Source organism: Gigantopelta aegis, chromosome 15, assembly GCF_016097555.1.
Source record: "Gigantopelta aegis isolate Gae_Host chromosome 15, Gae_host_genome, whole genome shotgun sequence".
Lineage (NCBI taxonomy): Eukaryota > Metazoa > Mollusca > Gastropoda > Neomphalida > Peltospiridae > Gigantopelta > Gigantopelta aegis.
In genome coordinates this window covers 8,016,401-8,034,294 of record NC_054713.1, presented here as the reverse complement: position 1 = coordinate 8,034,294, position 17,894 = coordinate 8,016,401, and the positions used below count along the sequence as shown (strand labels likewise).

Sequence of the window (17,894 nt, the reverse complement as noted above, 5' to 3'; positions counted from 1 at the left end):
ACAGGGGCAAACTGGGATCAATTTCGGCATCTATGCAGCACTCGACTGCAATAAACTGCCATGACTGGTACCGATGATCCCATGTCTTTGTTCACCTCCATCTTGAAAGATATTGCAGAGGAAACTATTCCTAAGACTTCGGCAGTACCGAAGCGTTTCGATAAACCATGTTTCAATGAGACATGCAACGATGCAATCAGAGTGAAACAGGACCCTCGAGAATGAATGAATGAATGTTTGTTTAATGACACCCCAGCACAAAAATACATATCGGCTATTGGGTGTCACAAATGGTAAGTATATGGAAATATTATTTATATATATTCATGTAAAACCACAGTGTAAGGAGTTGTGGGGAAAAAAGTATAATACAATACATAAAATCAAGGTAAGTACATTTTAAAACTTTGTATAGAAGTCAAAGTGAGTACATTTTAAAACTTTGTATAGAAGTCAAAGTGTTTTAAAAACTTTACAATTAGATTCCAAAACATTTCTGTTGCTAAATATATTATTTCTCGTCGGCTTGAGATGATCACACTCCACCAGAATGTGAAGCACAGTCAGTGTACACTGACAATGTTCCTGTGGAGAGCTTGTACGTCGATGCACACGAACCTAGTTTGGGTGCTAGACGTTCAAAGCTTTCTCTGCAGTATGCTACAAAGATTAAATCAATGCCAAAACATCCTGCACACAATGTGGTGTTTGATAATAAATATATGAAATTATTTGATGCGAAACCGAATGCGATTCGGACATTTGGTCTTCACATTAGGCAGTTTTTATCAGTTTCCAACATTGATTTAACAGACATTTTGGAAACGCCTTCATAGTTTATTTTGCCACCTTGGTGTATCAAACCACCAAAAATTGTATTCGATCTTGTGCATCTAAAAAAAGATCGCACAGATGCAGTTACTTATAAACAACATTTCATGGAAATCCAAGAGAGGTACTGTGATTACATTCCTGTTCACACAGACGGATCACGGGATGGGAATTCTGTGGCTTGTGCTACAGTTTTTCCATCAGACGCAATAATTTCCATGAGATTGCCCGATTCAGCATCAATCCTTACTGCTGAAATTTTGGCAATCATTAAAGCCCTGAAACAGATTAAGGATTCATGTGTATCCAAATATATTATTTTTACAGACTCACTTTCGTGTCTCCAAGCTCTACAGTACATGACATTGGAGCAGCCCTTAGTTGGAACGGTGATACGAAAGTGTGTCTTTTTATCAATTGCCAATAAAGATGTTATATTTTGTTGGGTACCCAGCCATGTCGGCATTAGGGGTAACGAAAAGGCAGATGTTGCTGCCAAGTCTGCATTGATCTTGCCCCGTGTCCGTGTTGGTGTCCCCTACGGTGATTTTAAATTTCATATAAAGCAATATATCTTTTCGACTTGGCAAGACGATTGGGACGGTGCGGTTGCGAACAAGCTTCATTCTGTCAAAGCAGTCCTGGGAGAGTGGCAGTCATCCTACAGGCGATGCAGGAAGGATGAAGTAGTCTTGTGCCGTGCCCGCATCGGCCATACATATTTCACGCATTCATTTATTTTAAAGAAGGACCCTCCCCCTCTGTGTGAACATTGTCAGTGTACACTGACTGTGCGTCACATTTTGGTGGAGTGTCATCATCTCAAGCCGACGAGAAATGATATATTTGGCAACAGAAATGTTTTGGAATCTTTTAAATTCCACCCAGAATTAATTGTAAAGTTTTTAAAACACTAAAGTTTTAAAATGTACTTACCTTGATTTTATTTATTGTATTATACTTTTTACCCACAGCTCCTTACACTGTGGTTTTACATGAATACATACAAATAATATTTCCATATACTTACCATTTGTGACACCCAATAGCCGATATGTATTTTTCTGCTGGGGTGTCATTAAACAAACATTCATTCATTCATTCATTCATTCATACTATCCGATGAGAATGAACATCCCATATCCCTTGACAACTTAACTAATGATTATACAGGCCCATTATTGATGCTGTTTGTCACTGCTTAAACTGTGGCGATTTTAATTGTGTTAGGGTGCCGTGTGCTCCCTAGCCCAGTGGTTGTTACGTAATACTTCTCGCGCGATTCTTGCGTCCAATATGCACTTAGCCCCGCTGTCTTGGCGAGTAGTTACGTAATACCTCTGCGAGTGCGGTTTTTCCATGATTTTGGCGACGATGGCGTGACTGACGATCAGAGAGAAATAATACCGACTCGAGTAGAGATGAAATATGAGATGATACGTGAGGTGCCGCCTTGTTCCCCCAGGCCAATTCTGATTTTGGAATAAATAGCTAGGATTTAGAGATATCGAGGAGAACGAATTTAGGACGGCTCCTGGGAACGTTAGTCCGTTTGGACTTTGGTAAATATCATTTCTGCTCTGTGTATAACCTTGATGTGATTGATGTGACTTTAAATATTTTAATACTGTATTATACCAATATTCTTTAGACAGTGTCTTCGGTCATCTGACGAAGTAAATCGTAGACTTTTTGTTCTAACATTATAGGAGTATTTGGTAATATAAAGCTTAGCCAGTCATCCTAGAAGACCCTGGGTAAACTGTAGGTTATTGTCTTTATTGTGATAAGTATTAATTCTGTGTTACAAGATTACTGAAAGAGTAGTTAGGGTTAATTAAAAATTAACCCGTTAGGAATAGAGCTGTAATTCCTTTATTAATTAAGTTCCCCAAGAAGCGTTCTAAATTATCACACGTTACTGAACGAGTAGTAAGGGTTAATTATAAATTAACCAGTTAGGAATGGTGTTGTAATTCCTTTATTAATTAACTTCTCCTGGAAGCGTTTCTCAATTATCACACGTGTGGGTGTGGTGTAACGGTGAAGTGATTCGCATATTGTGTAACTAGACACCTAGAGATTAACTAATTAAGTGATCAGTTCTGGGTTGTTATTATTGCTGTTATTAATTTACTACTACGGCTGTACATTTGTCAGCGTAGATTAATACAGATTCCAAAGTGTATTGTGTTTTTGTTGTGTTTTTTAGAGAACTAACGTGCTATATTAATATATACTTTATATAAGATCGTATCTCTGATCATACCTAGAGACGAGCCATACTAGGTTTAACAGCCTGTTACAGAGAGATCTAATAGATATACAGTTAGGAGAGATTTTTGATAATCGTCTTTTATTCAGTTACGGGAATTATAGAATCCCCGTGACACTGTTCAATGCACTGTGTGCCCTCCCTGAGAAGTTTCTGCTGAAAGTTGTGTGTCTTGGTAATGATTTTCTAATGCTTTTATTGACAGCCTCAGATTTTTGTGTATTTGTATTAAATTTAGTCATTTGTAACATTTTGGGTCCGAGACGATAGTCTATGCACTTCCTTAAGTCGGCAGAGATTAAACATCATTGTTAAAACTGATCATTGTTAAAATAATTAAGAATTATTATACACGATTGTATACTCTACTGACTTTAAAAAGTATTTCTTAAATTAAATAAATAAATAAATAAATTCCATGTAAATTCTGGTTTGTGTTATGTTTTTGGTTTTTTAAATTTATCTATTTATTTTGTTATTATTTATTTTATTATTTTTGTTAACTGACTCTTCTCTAATTAATATGATCCTAGAAAGAATTTCTTTAAATGGTGTTAAGCTGAGCAGATTTGAACTGTAACTCTGGGATGTTATGGGTTACCCAGCTTGAAATTTTCAAACAATCTTCTACAATATCCTAGATATATCCAGTAAAGTTTTGAAAAAACATTGGTGATGATATATTTTGAGGTCGCGGTCAAAGGTCATGTTGCACTATAACTTTCTGAGGTTTGATTTTTCGAATGTTTCGTGTACAAATGAGATTAGTCTACTGAAGACCATTAATGAACCATTTGAATTTTTTCTCTATCTCTATTAATAAATAAGTTAGAGCCTTTTGAAAATAGGTGGTACCCTGAATGAGGTCAAAGTTCAAATACTAGTACCTGTATCTCGACAATTAATTGAGTTTGAAGCCTAAAATTTTGGTGCAGAGGTTTTCATTAAAATCTGAGATGGTGCGTCCTAAAAGTGATTGATTTGACAGGGAATGCCACAGATGAATTTTACTTGTAAGAATGGAGGAAACTGCATTTTAAGGAATCTAGCTTTCAAACTTTTATGGGGGGCATACCCCGAACCCTCCTAGAAACGTTGCTTTGCTCACTTTAAGAATGCTGGAAAAGTTCTAATGCAAAATTGCTATTGATTTTTTTTTTTTTTTTTGAACATTACTAATGCAGCTGAATGTGTTGGAAGAAAATGTTGTGATTAAAAAATTGTACCTTTTCCGAAATATGGATTTCATGTGAAATTACAGAAAGATATGCTATATTTATTGTGTACGGACCCAAAACAAGGGTACGAAAAATGACTGTCGTCGACCTTAATGCACCTGAATGTGTGAAGAAAATCTTGATATTAAAAAATTGTACCTTTACGAAATATGGATTCCAACTGAAATTACGGTAAGAAATAATTTATTGACTACGAAGCCAAAACAAGGGTACGAAAAGTGACTGTCATCGACATTAGATTCCTGTGCATGTAAAACGGCGCCAAATTATTAATCCTAGCAGGATCAGGCTGGTAGAAGCTGAGAGACAAATCAATAGGATGGCCTGTATTTTCACGTGTAGTTTGAATATATGCTGAAAAGAAGACAATAATGACTTTTAGTGCAGTTTACGTATGTTTGTCAGGATCGAACCAAGCCGAAAATCAGTCATGTTCTAGTGATCACGGAAAGGAGGCGTAATAAAATATTGCAATCAAACAAAAAAGAGTAAAGTTTGTTTTATTTAACGACGCCACTAGAGCACATTGATTTTTTATCTTATCATTGGCTATTGGACGTCAAACATATGGTCATTCTGACACTGTTTTTTAGAGGAAACCCGCTGTGGCCACATATGCTACTCTTTTACGACAGGCAGCAAGGGATCTTTTATTTGCGCTTCCCACAGGCAGGATAGCACAAACTATGGCATTTGTTGAACCAGTTATGGATCACTGGTTGGTGCAAATGGTTTACACCTACCCATTGAGCCTTGCGGAGCATTCACTGTGTTTCGAGTCAGTATCTGGATTAAAAATTCCATGCCTCGACTGGGATCCGAACCCAGTACCTACCAGCCTGTAGACCGATGGCCTAACCACGACGCCACCGAGACCGGTACAACCAGACAAAAACTGGCAGTGGACTATTTGTTCTGAAATGGGTTCCTGTTAGTACGCGTATGCGTATTCCAAATGTAGGTTTGTTGTGTTTCGTCTGTACTATAGGATCTAGGGACACGTTCAGAAACATCGCTCGTTTAGAGGGGTCGGGCGGGACGTAGCCCAGTGGTAAAGCGCTGGGATCGATCCTCGTCGGTGGCCCATTGGGTTATTTCTCGTTCCAACCAGTGGTATATCAAAGGCCGTGGTATATGCTATTCCGGCTGTGGGATGGTGCATATAAAAGATCCCTTGCTACTAATGGAAAAATGTAGCGAGTTTCCTCTTAGGATAAATGTCAAAATTACCAAATGTTTGACATCCAATAGCCAATGATTGGTCAAAATTACCAAATGTTTGACACCCAATAGTGGTGTCGTTAAATCAAAACCAACTTTTAGAGTAAACAAAACCAACCGATCAGCTGTAAGAGTGTAGGTCAACCTACCTATCATATGATTACTCATCAATACCTGTTCACTGAACAGCTGTAAGTTATGTAGATCAACCTACCTATCATATGATTACTCATCAATACCTGTTCACCGAATAGCTGTATGTTATGTAGGTCAACCTACCTATCATATGATTACTCATCAATACCTGTTCACCGAACAGCTGTAAGTTATGTAGGTCAACCTACCTATCATATGATTACTCATCAATACCTGTTCACTGAACAGCTGTAAGTTATGTAGATCAACCTACCTGTCATTACTCATCAATACCTGTTCACCGAATAGCTGTATGTTATGTAGATCAACCTACATATCAATACTCGTCAATACCTGTTCACCGAACAGCTGTAAGTTGTGTAGGTCAACCTACCTATTATTACTCTCTCTCACCGAACAGCTGTAAGTTATGTAGATCAACCTACCTATCATATGATCACTCATCAATACCTAAACACCGAACAGCTATAAGTTATGTAGATCAACCTACCTCAATGGTTTCCGGTCTCTTTGTAGTAGTGGTAGTAGCTAAAATAATATTAAAAGTGTAACATTAAAATGAAGAATCAAGAATAACAGAGACAAAGTTAGAGTTAGTACAACAGTATTTGTGTGTGTGTGTGTGTGTGTGTGTGAGAGAGAGAGAGAGAGAGAGAGAGAGAGAGAGAGAGAGAGAGAGAGAGAGAGAGAGAGAGAGAGGAGGGGGATGGAGAGATAAAGCGAGAAACAGAGCGAGCGAGTGAACATTTTACATATAAACACATGAACACAACCAAGAACAACATAATATGTGTATGGTATACAAATCTTGGCAAAAGTTAACTACCATGCACATTACTGTAATTTTCTAATGAATTTAAGTTGTCTGTAAGCTGCATACGGTCAAAACTGGCATCAGCCCAATCTCTTGGGTTTTTTTTAGTTTCTGATATGATGACCTCGCTAAAGTCTTACTCGCAGTGGCGTAGGAAGGTGCTAAGGGGGCACACATAAATATATATAAACCATCGCTCTTCCTACTGGGCCAAGAAAAATAGGGGGGGGGTACATGCCCCTTGCCCCCTCCCCCACCCCTCCTTCCTACGCTAATGTACAGGTATGTTGCTAATACCAGGATCTGGTGTCTTCTGACTTAAACTGACAACCTCACTGAAACTGTTGTTTCTACAGTGCATCCTAATTTAATGTACACCTCACAAAGCACATGGATTTTGTACAGTTTTGTACAAATGCAATATGTCATATTTGAAAGAATGTTTTCAAAAAATAATAATAATACTCCTGAAGATATTTACTGGCAGATGTGTGTGTGTGCTCAGCTATATATGTAGAGACAACATGGATATTCAGAGTACCTCAACTCCTTAAACTTATTCCATTGAAACACGTATACTGGGGTACCATGATATCGCGGTACTTAACTATCTGGAAGAAATAAAGAAATGCACCAACATATATGAAAAAAAAGAGTAAAGTTTGTTTTATTTAACGACGCCACTAGAGCACATTGATTTTTTTTATCTTATCATCGGCTATTGGACGTCAAACATATGGTCATTCTGACACTGGTTTTTTTTAGAGGAAACCCGCTGACGCCACATAGGTTACTCTTTTACGACAGGCAGCAAGGGATCTTTTATTTGCGCTTCCCACAGGCAGGATAGCACAAACCATGGCCTTTGTTGAAACAGTTATGGATGACTGGTCGGTGCAAGTGTTTACACCTACCCATTGAGCCTTGCGGATCACTCACTGTGGTTTGGAGTCGGTATCTGGATTAAAAATCCCATGCCTCGACTGAGATCCGAACCCAGTACCTACCAGCCTGTAGACCGATCGCCTACCACGACGCCACCAAACAAATAAAGTAACTGTACTCATTTTTCTTACCTGTATTTCTACTCTATCAAAAAAAATAAAAAATAAAAATAATAATAATAAAAAATAAAGAAATAAAGAAATAAAAAAAATAAAAAAAAATTCCACACGTGAGTATGTTACAAACACTTTGTAAGTCAATGATTCAAAGCTTCCCATCATTGACAGTGTCACATTGATCTGGGGCAATAATAAAAAAAGAAATAAAGTATATTATATTAAAGCCGCACACCCTAGTTCCATCTAGCGAAAATAAATTATAATTTGGTTAATCTACAAAGCTGTAACACACTTAGATCACGTTTTTATCAAATGGAGTGAAAAAGCAGGTTTTATATCGATAAATACCATGGGAATCCCCATGTCCCAATTGCTTGAAATAATTTTGAAAGTTAGTATTCTGATGTCACCGGTAGATGTCGCTCGAAGCACAACAATGCCTACGTCACGACAAATTTCACAGACTTGGGGTGCGTTCTTTTCACCTCTCCTGGACAACTGTTCTGTCCTGGTTGTATCCCCTCTCCAGATATCGTAAGACTTAGCAAAATTATTGGTTTTAAGGGTTTGTAACGTTTTGTATTGAGACACTTACTTGTCTGAACTTTATTGTCATTGAAAATGTTCACGAACTGTGGAGAAAAATCTCACAAATGAACAACAACAAATCGGATGTTGATTGCGCGAACCGTGCACGAGAAAACAAACCGAACCAAAATGATAACGGTCACGTGGTATACCAACATCTGTGACGTTTACACAGGAAGATTCCCTCTAAAAATAGAATGGACCTCGCTTGCTTAACGGTTTTTTCTCAATAGCACGTCTTGTGAAAAAATGCAAAAAATGCATTTCGTGCTTTTACAAACATCAGGATTACCAAAAAGCACTTCAGGTGAATGGAAATGTGTATTCTAAATAATAAAATGTAAGTAAAGTACAAGTTTATTTGTGAAAAATGGGGTTTAATAGCGAAAAACAACGCCGTAATGGTAAACAAATAACTGTAACTAGGGTGTGTCCGTTTAAGCACAAGTTGGATTGTAACTACGTTTGTTTTGTGGCGAAAAGATCCGAAAAGTCCCGACTTTGTTTCTAATGTTTGATGACGTCATTGTACTGTTACATCGCCAAGGTTTACATATTGCAAATACTGAACATGACCGCAGCCATGTACAGGTACCGTAGGTCGTAATTTATTAAATATAATAATATATAGCAACTATTATTATTAAAAATTATTATTAAATCTATTGTTGCATGTATTAGTGATGTATAACTACACATTAATCAATGCCACATATATAATAGATGTATAATTAATTCATTCGTTCATTCATTCATTCATTCATTCATTTATTCATTCATTTATACTTATTTGTGTACTGTCCTGGGCACACAACTCCGCTATCTGGGCTGGCTGTCATGGACAGTGGGTTAGTAATTAGTTGTTATTGGTTAGTTTGTTAGTGGTTGGGCGAGATTTAACTCAGTCGGTTGACTGCTCGCTTGAGGTGCTTGTATCGCAGGATCGAACCACCTCGGTGGACCCATTCATCTGATTTTATCCCCCCCCCCCCCCGTGGTATGTGCTTTCCTGTCTGTGGGAAAGTGCATATAAAAGATTCCTTGCTGCATTAGGAAAAATGTAGCGGATTTCCTCTGATGACTACGAGTTAGAATAATAATATGTTTGACATCCAATAGCCGATGATTAATTAATCAATGTGCTCTAGCAGTGTCGTTAAACAAAACAAACTTCTCGTTAGTGGTTAATGAGAAAGAAGTCAGTGTACTGGTCTTACATCTACTCATTGAGTCTTTGAACTCGCTCTGGGTGGGAGCTGGTACCGAGCTACGAACCCAGTATCTACCAGCCTTATGTTCGATACCGAGAAGTCCCAACTTTGTTTCTAATGTGTGACGTAAAATCATTGTACTGTTACACCACCAGGGTAACAATTGTTGAACATGACGGTAGCCATGTACAGGTACCGTAGGTCATAATTTATTAAATATAATAATATATAGTAACTATTATTTTTTATTATTATTATTGACTCTATTGTTGCATGTATTAGTGTATAACTACACATTAATCAATGATATATATATATATATATATATATATATATATATATATATATATATATATATATATATATATATATATAGTCTCTCTATAATTAACTCATCCATTCATTCATTCATTTATACTTATTTGTGTATTGTCCTGGGCACACAACTCAGCTATCTGGGCTATCTGTCATGGACAGTTGGTTAATAATTAGTTGTTATTGGTCAGTTTCTTAGTGGTTAGTGAGAAAAAAGTCAATGTAATGGTCTTACATCTACCCATTGAGTCGTTAAACTCGCTCTGGGTGGGAGCCGGTACCGGGCTTCGAACCCAGTATCTACCAGCCGTATGTTCGATGGCTTAACCTCGACACCGCCGAGACCGGTAGTCCTAATGAATTGAAGAATGTTAAAACTGTAATATGCTTGCACTCGGCGCAAACAGTGGTTTCCTCGAGAGTTCAATGCGTATGCATTAAAACGACAACCGTTCTTTGTCACAATGGACATGTATTTCAAATTCAAACTGTGACGTCACTATAATTAGATTTCGCATTAATATGATATAACCAATAGTAATTGAAATTATTTGGATGTAATTTTTGTGGGCATGTAACTGAAGGTACAATCTTTTCCTTTCACAAGAAAACATAATAACTGTTAGTTTATTAGTTTGTTGTTTGTTATTGTTACGAATATTACTTGCTTTGTCGTTCCCAGCATGGGGCGGGACGTAGCCAAATGCTAAAGCGCTCGCTTGATGAGCGGCTGGTCTAGGATCGATCCGCCCTTTTGGTGTATTTCTCGTACATACAAAATATCCTTTACTACTAATGAAAAAACAATGTAGTGCGTTTGACTACCAAGACTATATTATATCAGAATAACTAAAAGTTTGACATCCAATAGCCCAAGATTAATAAATCAATATGCTCTAGTGATTAGTCGTTAAACAATACTTCTTTTTTTCCCTCAGCGTTTTACTGTTAGTTACAGTGTTAGTTCTACAACCTATAGCCGGGCTTAGTGAACGGAATCCCGTGGATTCCGTGTTGGAGCCCCAGACCTCCCGGAGCAGTGGAGAGAGTTTGATAACGAGCACGCAGATCTCGACTATGGTTTCACAGGCGAGTTTTCACAACTTCACTACTTATTGATGTTCCAATGATTGATTATAATGGAACATTGATTGATTTGGCTTTACCGATGCGATAATCGATTTTAAAAAAATGTTAACTGTAATTGTACCTCCAGTTTAGATGATGGAACTGACGCAAATATCTTGTTTGGTGTTTGTTTTCATGTGTCACACTATCTCTGGTTTCTTTGTGAAAGGTAAAACTGTTTGGTGTTTGTTTTCATGTGTCACACTATCTCTGGTTTCTTTGTGAAAGGTAAAAAGGCAGCTTCTAGCTGCGACCCTGATGTGACTTGAGCCTCACGCTACGCTTTGTTTCCCCTACCCGAAATATTGTACAAGAATTAAACTTCGATTTATTATGTTTATGGGGTAATATACACCAAACAGCTACTCGTCAGAAACATCTATCACATTAATGCATTAATTATAGACATAGGGCTATTCACAAACACCATGAGAATTGTCCAGCCAAAGCAGGCACGGTGGAGCAATGGGGCTGGGGGGGGGGGGGGGGGGGGGGTGAGGACTCTAGCCCCCTCAATAATTCTGAATAAAAAATATTACTGGTGGTAAATCTCCAGGCAGAGATCAATTAACGTGTAGAATGCGGTAAATTGCATTTCAGGACATCTATTTTTTTTAAAGTTTTACGGGATAGCATACCCCGAACCCCGAAACTTTGCTTTGAGCCCTCGATTTCAGAGCCCCCCCCCCCCCCCCCCCTACACACACACACCAATGTGTACTTGCTTTCGTCGTACCTGCCAAGTGATACCAATTACGGCTCTGCCGCATGGGCTATTACCGTTTTTCAAAATGTGTTAAATGTAATAAATGTTAATCTCTTGTTATGTTCTCACAGATATGAAGCCTGATTCCAAGAAGAAAAAGTATCCCGTAAAACCACCCTCTATGTCTCAAGAAGTCAATTAATTAAGGTTAGGGTTGGGGTTAGCTTTTTTTATAATACTTTTTGATACATTTTCAAATTTGTTAACTTATGTATATCGCTATATTTACAAAACGCCCAACAATATACGGTTTTGTCTGAACAAACAAAGAAAAGAATTTGGTTTTTAAATTATGCCGTTATGTGGATGACAGTTCCTTGTTTTAGTCATGATAGTGTAGTCATTAAACGATATAATTTGCCAAGTCACGACAGTTGCATTATCGGCTTTAGTTTATTAGGCTATTTCTCATTCCAGCCAGTGCACAACTGGTAAACCAAAGACTGTGGTATGTGCTATCCTGTCTTTGGAGTGATGCATATAAAAACTCCCTTTCTACTAATGGAAACAAATTAGCGGGTTTTCTCTACGAGACTATGTCAACGCTACGTAATGTTTGACATCCAATAGCCGATGATTAATAAATTAATGTATTCTAGTGGTGTCATTAAACAAAACAAGGAAGGAAGGAAATGTTTTATTTAAACAAAACAAAGTTTAACTTTTAACTTTTGTACGTATATGTTTGTGATATTAGTTTGATGGTCGCTGCATGTTGAGGTGTTGTGTGTTACAGAGGCTGTTATCGCCAGGCAGTTGACAAGAAATGAAGGGATGCTCCTGGACCTGCGTGGCCGCCCAGAGCAAGCCAGTAACCACCAGATTGATCCAGGTGAGTGTGCACCTACCAGCATACCAAACAACACCTGACCCACTCACGTCCAAATGAACCTCACTTAGTGCTAGGCGCAGACTGTCAACTGTCAAGACGAAGTGGCCAACTCGATGTATGCGTTGTAATTTCCCCAACTCCCGACTTACGACTGGTGCGCTCAGATTAAGCTACGGTCACACCGGCCGTAAGACATCGTACGACCACCTGAGATGGCTGAATTTCGGCTGATCGCGGACCATCGTGTGTGGGTGGGGGAATCATGCGTAATCGTGCGGCGTTGCACGACGTCGCGGCCATCAGGGGTTCTCGCACGACGTCTTGGCGGATTTTGGTTATGTTTAAAAACCTGGCTGCGATTCCCGGGATTGTAGGGTATTGTACGACATTTTCACATGTTCTCACCTGGAAATATTAATTAAAGACGTCGTATGACTGAAATGTGAATGGCAAACGATGTCGTATGAAGGTCGACGACTTTGTACGACATCACGTCGGATCGTACGAGGTCGCACGACCATCACACGACTTTAATCGTGTTCCTACGATAATTTCAGTTTATCGGCAGACAATCGTAGTGAAGTCGTACGATTTCCCTACGATTGTTTCAGATACGTCGTAAACCCATCGTTTCCAGTGTGACCACACAACAGTGAATTAAGATTGTAAAAATCGTAGCAGAGTCGGGGACAATCATAGGTATCTAGAATCTCACCCCATCTCACGACGTCGTAGCTCGGTCTGTCCAAGACTTTAACAACTAATGGGTTATACAACGAGACTTGAGTTCAAACAAAATTGTGAATATTCCATAAAAAGTCAAAATGGCAGCCAGCACAAAATTACAAGTCAATATAAGTGACATGGTTATCATCTAGTATGTGGAATCTGTGTCATTGTAATGTTTTTTACAAGATTTCTGTCTGGACAAAATGTGGGTAACATGTAACGAAAAATAAAGGTAGGAGAGCAATTTTTCGTAGTTGTTAACATTTTGGTTCAGACTTAGTTTAGTATGAAAAACAGTGATAATCTCCCATGAGCGTCAAATTTTCCAGGAAAAAAAAGAAGAAAAAAAAAAAAGCCCGCACATTCCTGCACAGATAAGAAAGTTGTTGGACATCCATGACAATACATACACACATACATACTGTCGAACCTGTAAGCTATTTGAAATTTAAATATACTAAATTTTCATATTTATACATTGCACAGCTCAAATTTAAATTTGGAACTTTTTATTGGTGTTGATCATCAATTAATTCATTTACCATTATTTGACACCCAATACCCTACGTATTCCTTTGTGCTAAGGTGTCGTTCAACATTGATTGATTCATTCATTCATATTGTTGTGCTCATCTGAATAGACTCAAGTAGTTTTATGTGCACAGAGCAAGGTCATAGCGCACGCCTATTTTGGGCGTAGGTTGTGACCCCTGCCAGCTCCTTCTTCCGAGACAGGATAACAAACATATAAACGCCACCGACGACATATTTATAGGAATAAGAGGAACAATTGGTTAACATTAATTCGAGACCTCTCTGTAAAAATAACTAAATAAGGGGAGTGATTAATTATTCCCCAAACTTAGATCATAGGGAGCCATATTACCATATTGATCATTGATATTTAGTTCTGTTGTAGTAGTAGTATTTTATTATTTTTAAAAAAAAGAGTGAAAAAAAAGTCATATGCTAAGGAGAGCGAAAAATCACTCCCCTCGAACCATTCTTAAGAGGAGTGATGGGGGGCGGGAGTGATTGCTCTCCTTAATTAGCAAGGTCTGTTATTGTTACGTTTTATTGTTTGGGACATCATTTTAGTTTTTCAGTGTTTGCTAGAAAAGAGGCAGAACAAAAATGAATGTGACCTTGACCCTGACCCTGTCCCTGACCCTGACCCTGAAAAGCCACGACGGAAATCGGTAACATTTAGTTCATACCTTCCTACTAGAAGGTCAGTTATGGAGTCAGTTATGGAGTCCGAGGGAAGGTACAATGAGGGAAATGAAAATGACACGGAATCAGAAGATTCATTAGATAGATATTACGTACGAGAGGATGGTGATAATCTTAGGGAAAAAGTGGATACAGAATCGGAGAGTTCCGAAGAAGAGGTTGAATCTAGTGACGAGACTGAATCCGGAGAAAACGTGTCACACAATTTTAAAGAAGAATCTGCAACTGACCTGCAAAATAGGCAACAGTATAAACAGCCAAAAAGCCAAACAAAAGACACTACACGTTTCTATGGAACAACCCAATATTGGACTGCCAGATAAGCAACAGTATAGTTGCCTACAAGAACCTAACATTGCACTGCCAGATAAGCAACAGTATAGTTACCCACAAGGACCTAATATTGGACTGCAATATAAGCAGCTATATAATTACAAGCAAGAGCCCAATATTACATTATACGCTTGCAGCCAAGAATCTGATAGAAGTAGCCAAAATAAGGTATTATACAATAATAGACAAAACGCCAATATTAGACTGAAAAATGCATATGCATATAAGACCTTGCAAAGGAACTACACGGAGCCCTACATTGCGACCAATGGCAAAATATACAGGTGCTGGGAGGAAGTTGACACCGAGCCACAAGAGAGAAAATTGTCTCCTTACAAAGAGATAAATGACATTGCACCCAGATCTAAAGGCCGAACATTTTTAAAGAAATTTAATCCATGCTTCATGAAACCTTGTGTGCTGGACTAAAGTGTAGACAGCAGACGTGTGTGCAGGGGGAGCATTTTGGGGATCCAACCCCATCCCTGCTCAAGCAATGTTTTTTAAATACATTTTCCAGGGGAGCATGTTTCGCCCCTCCCCCCCCCCCCCCCCACCCACCCCCCATTAGCTCGCCAGTCTACACGCCCCTGCTAAGATTCCTGCAGATGCGCTTGAACCGAATCAGCTTAGTGTCAGCAGACCATAATTTGACAGCAAATGGAAAACATTTTACAAGAACGGCTTCCAGTCGACATATAATAGGACTATATTGCAGGAAGTTTGATTCCCTCTGAAAAGTGACACTACCTCTCACACATTTTGTGTAAAGAAATTTTAAAGGTTTCTGTTCACTACGTGTTAACAACATGTCCGCCAGACACTACCTCTCACAAGTTTCGCATAGAGAAACCTTCATGTTTTTGTGTTCACTGTGTGTTCACAACACGTTCGTGAAACACCACCTCTTGCGCGGTTCGCGTAGAGAAATCTTAAATGTTTTTGTGCTCACTACCTGTTCACAACACGTCAGTGAGGCACTACCTCTCACACGCGTAGAGAAATCTTTAAAGTTTTTCTTTTCATATACGTGTTCACAACACATCGAGACACTACCTCTCACACGTTTCGCATAGAGAATTTTTTTTTTTTTTAAATTGTTACATACATTTTCACAACACGTCCGCGAGACACTACCACTCCCACATTTTGCGTAGAGAAACCTTCAACGTTTTTGTGTTCACTGCGTGTTTTTTGTTGTTATTCATAACACGTCCGTGAGAAACTACTTTTCACGTAGAGAAATCTTAAACGTTTTTGTACTGATGTGTTCACAGCACATCGAGACACTACCTCTCACACCTTTTGCGTAGAGAAATCTTAAACGTTTTTGTACTGATGTGTTCACAGCACATCGAGACACTACCTCTCACACCTTTTGCGTAGAGAAATCTTAAAAGGTTTTGTACTGATGTGTTCACAGCACATCGAGACACTACCTCTCACACCTTTTGCGTAGAGAAATCTTAAAAGGTTTTGTACTGATGTGTTCACAGCACATCGAGACACTACCTCTCACACCTTTTGCGTAGAGAAATCTTAAAAGGTTTTGTGTTGACAACATGTCCGCAAAAGATTACCTCTCACAGGTCTCATGTAGAGAAATCTTCAACATTTTTGTTTTGTTTTGTTCACTACGTGTTCACAACATGTCTGCGAGACACTACCTTTCACACGTTTAGCGTAGAGAAACCTTCAACGTTTTTATGTTCACTGTGTTCACAACACCTCTACTAGACGCTATCTCTCACATGTTTCCCGTAGAGAAATCTTAATTTGTTTTGTGTTCAGTACATGTTCACAACACATCCGTGAGACACTACCTTTCACGTTTTGCATAGAGAAATCTTCAACTTTTTCGTGTTCACAACGCCTCCACAAGACACTCACTACCTGTCATACGTTTCACATAGAGAAAATTTAAAAAGCAAACATTTGTTCACTTTGTGTTCACAACACGTCTGTGAGACACTGCGTCTCACCCGTTTCGCGTAGAGAAATCTTAAATATTTTTGTGTTCACTACATGTTCACAACACGTCCACGAGACACTACCTCTCACATGTTTCGTATAGAGAAATCTTGAACGTTTTTTTTTTTTTTTGTTCATTACATGTTCACAACATTTCTGCGAAACACTACCTTTCACACATTTCACTTAGTGAAATCTTCAACATTTTGTTTTTGTTAGTTCACTACGTGTTCACAACACGTCGAGACACTACCTCTCACACGTTTAGCATAGAGAAATGTTAAATGTGTTTGTGTTCACTATCTGTTCACATCACATCTGCGAGACACTACCTCTCACCCGTTTCGTAAGAGAAATCTTAAATGTTTTTGTGTTAACAAACACGTCCGCGAGACACTACCTCTCACACGTTTCGCACAGACAAACCTTCAACGTTTTTGTGTTCACTATATGTTCACAACACGTCCGCGAGACACTACTACTACATGTACCTCTCACATGTTTTGTATAGAGAAATCTTGAACTTTTTTCTTTCTCTTTTTTTATTATGCGTTAACACATCCGCGAAACACTACCTCACACGTTTCGCATAGAGAAATCGTTTTGGGGGGTTCACTTCTTGTTCACAGCACAACTGGGAGATACTACCTTTCACACATTTCACATAGAGAAATCTTCAAAATGTGTTGGGTTTTTTTTTAGTTCACTTCTTGTTCACAACACGTCTGTGAGACACTACCTTTCACACATTTCACATAAAGAAATCGTCAACAATATTTTTTTTTGTTAGTTCACTACCTGTTCACCACACGTCGAGACACTACCTCTCACACGTTTAGCATACTGAAATGTTAAATGTTTTTGTGTTCCCCAGCAAACAAAATAAAATGTCAATAAAAACATTATATAAATGTTTTAGCAAATGTTATAGTTATGTTTCTGATTATGTTTTCATGATGTAAAAATGTAGGGTTTTAAAATGTTTATTAACATTATAATGATCATCAGCTGGAATCACTTGAAATCTGCATCAGTCTACAGGCTGGTAGGTACTGGGTTCGGATCCCAGTCGAGGCATGGGATTTTTAATCCCGATACCAACTCCAAGCCCTGCTGTTTAGATGATGAAGAAGTCTAAAGAAATATGTCAACGTCTGGTTAGTTTTGATGCAAACGTCAAATAAGTATC

General features: G+C 38.4%; 1 protein-coding gene across 2 annotated transcripts; it reads left to right on the top strand.

The window, feature by feature from the left end:
- The first annotated feature begins 9,924 nt into the window (after positions 1–9,924).
- LOC121390765 lies at positions 9,925–17,623 on the top strand. 2 transcript variants are annotated; one of them, XM_041522671.1, is made up of 4 exons: positions 9,925–10,802; positions 11,679–11,754; positions 12,344–12,439; positions 14,267–15,820. In XM_041522671.1, exons 3-4 carry the CDS (start codon positions 12,382–12,384, stop codon positions 14,722–14,724), a joined length of 516 nt encoding a protein of 171 aa, XP_041378605.1. In that variant the 5' UTR covers positions 9,925–10,802; positions 11,679–11,754; positions 12,344–12,381; the 3' UTR covers positions 14,725–15,820. The 2 variants fall into 2 exon arrangements, 1 of the variants encoding a protein (XP_041378605.1); XR_005960260.1 differs by lacking the exon at positions 9,925–10,802 and adding an exon at positions 16,281–17,623 and having other exon boundaries at positions 11,673–11,754; positions 14,267–16,207.
- The last annotated feature ends 271 nt before the right edge of the window (positions 17,624–17,894 follow it).

What these genes read in the sequence shown, in the direction of transcription:
- LOC121390765 (XM_041522671.1), top strand. Translation starts at nt 12,382, where the DNA reads ATGCTCCTGGACCTGCGTGGCCGCCCAGAGCAAGCCAGTAACCACCAG. An exon ending in TAACCACCAGATTGATCCAG is followed by an intron (nt 12,440 to 14,266) that starts GTGAGTGTGCAC and finishes ACATCATTTTAG; the next exon opens with TTTTTCAGTGTTTGCTAGAA.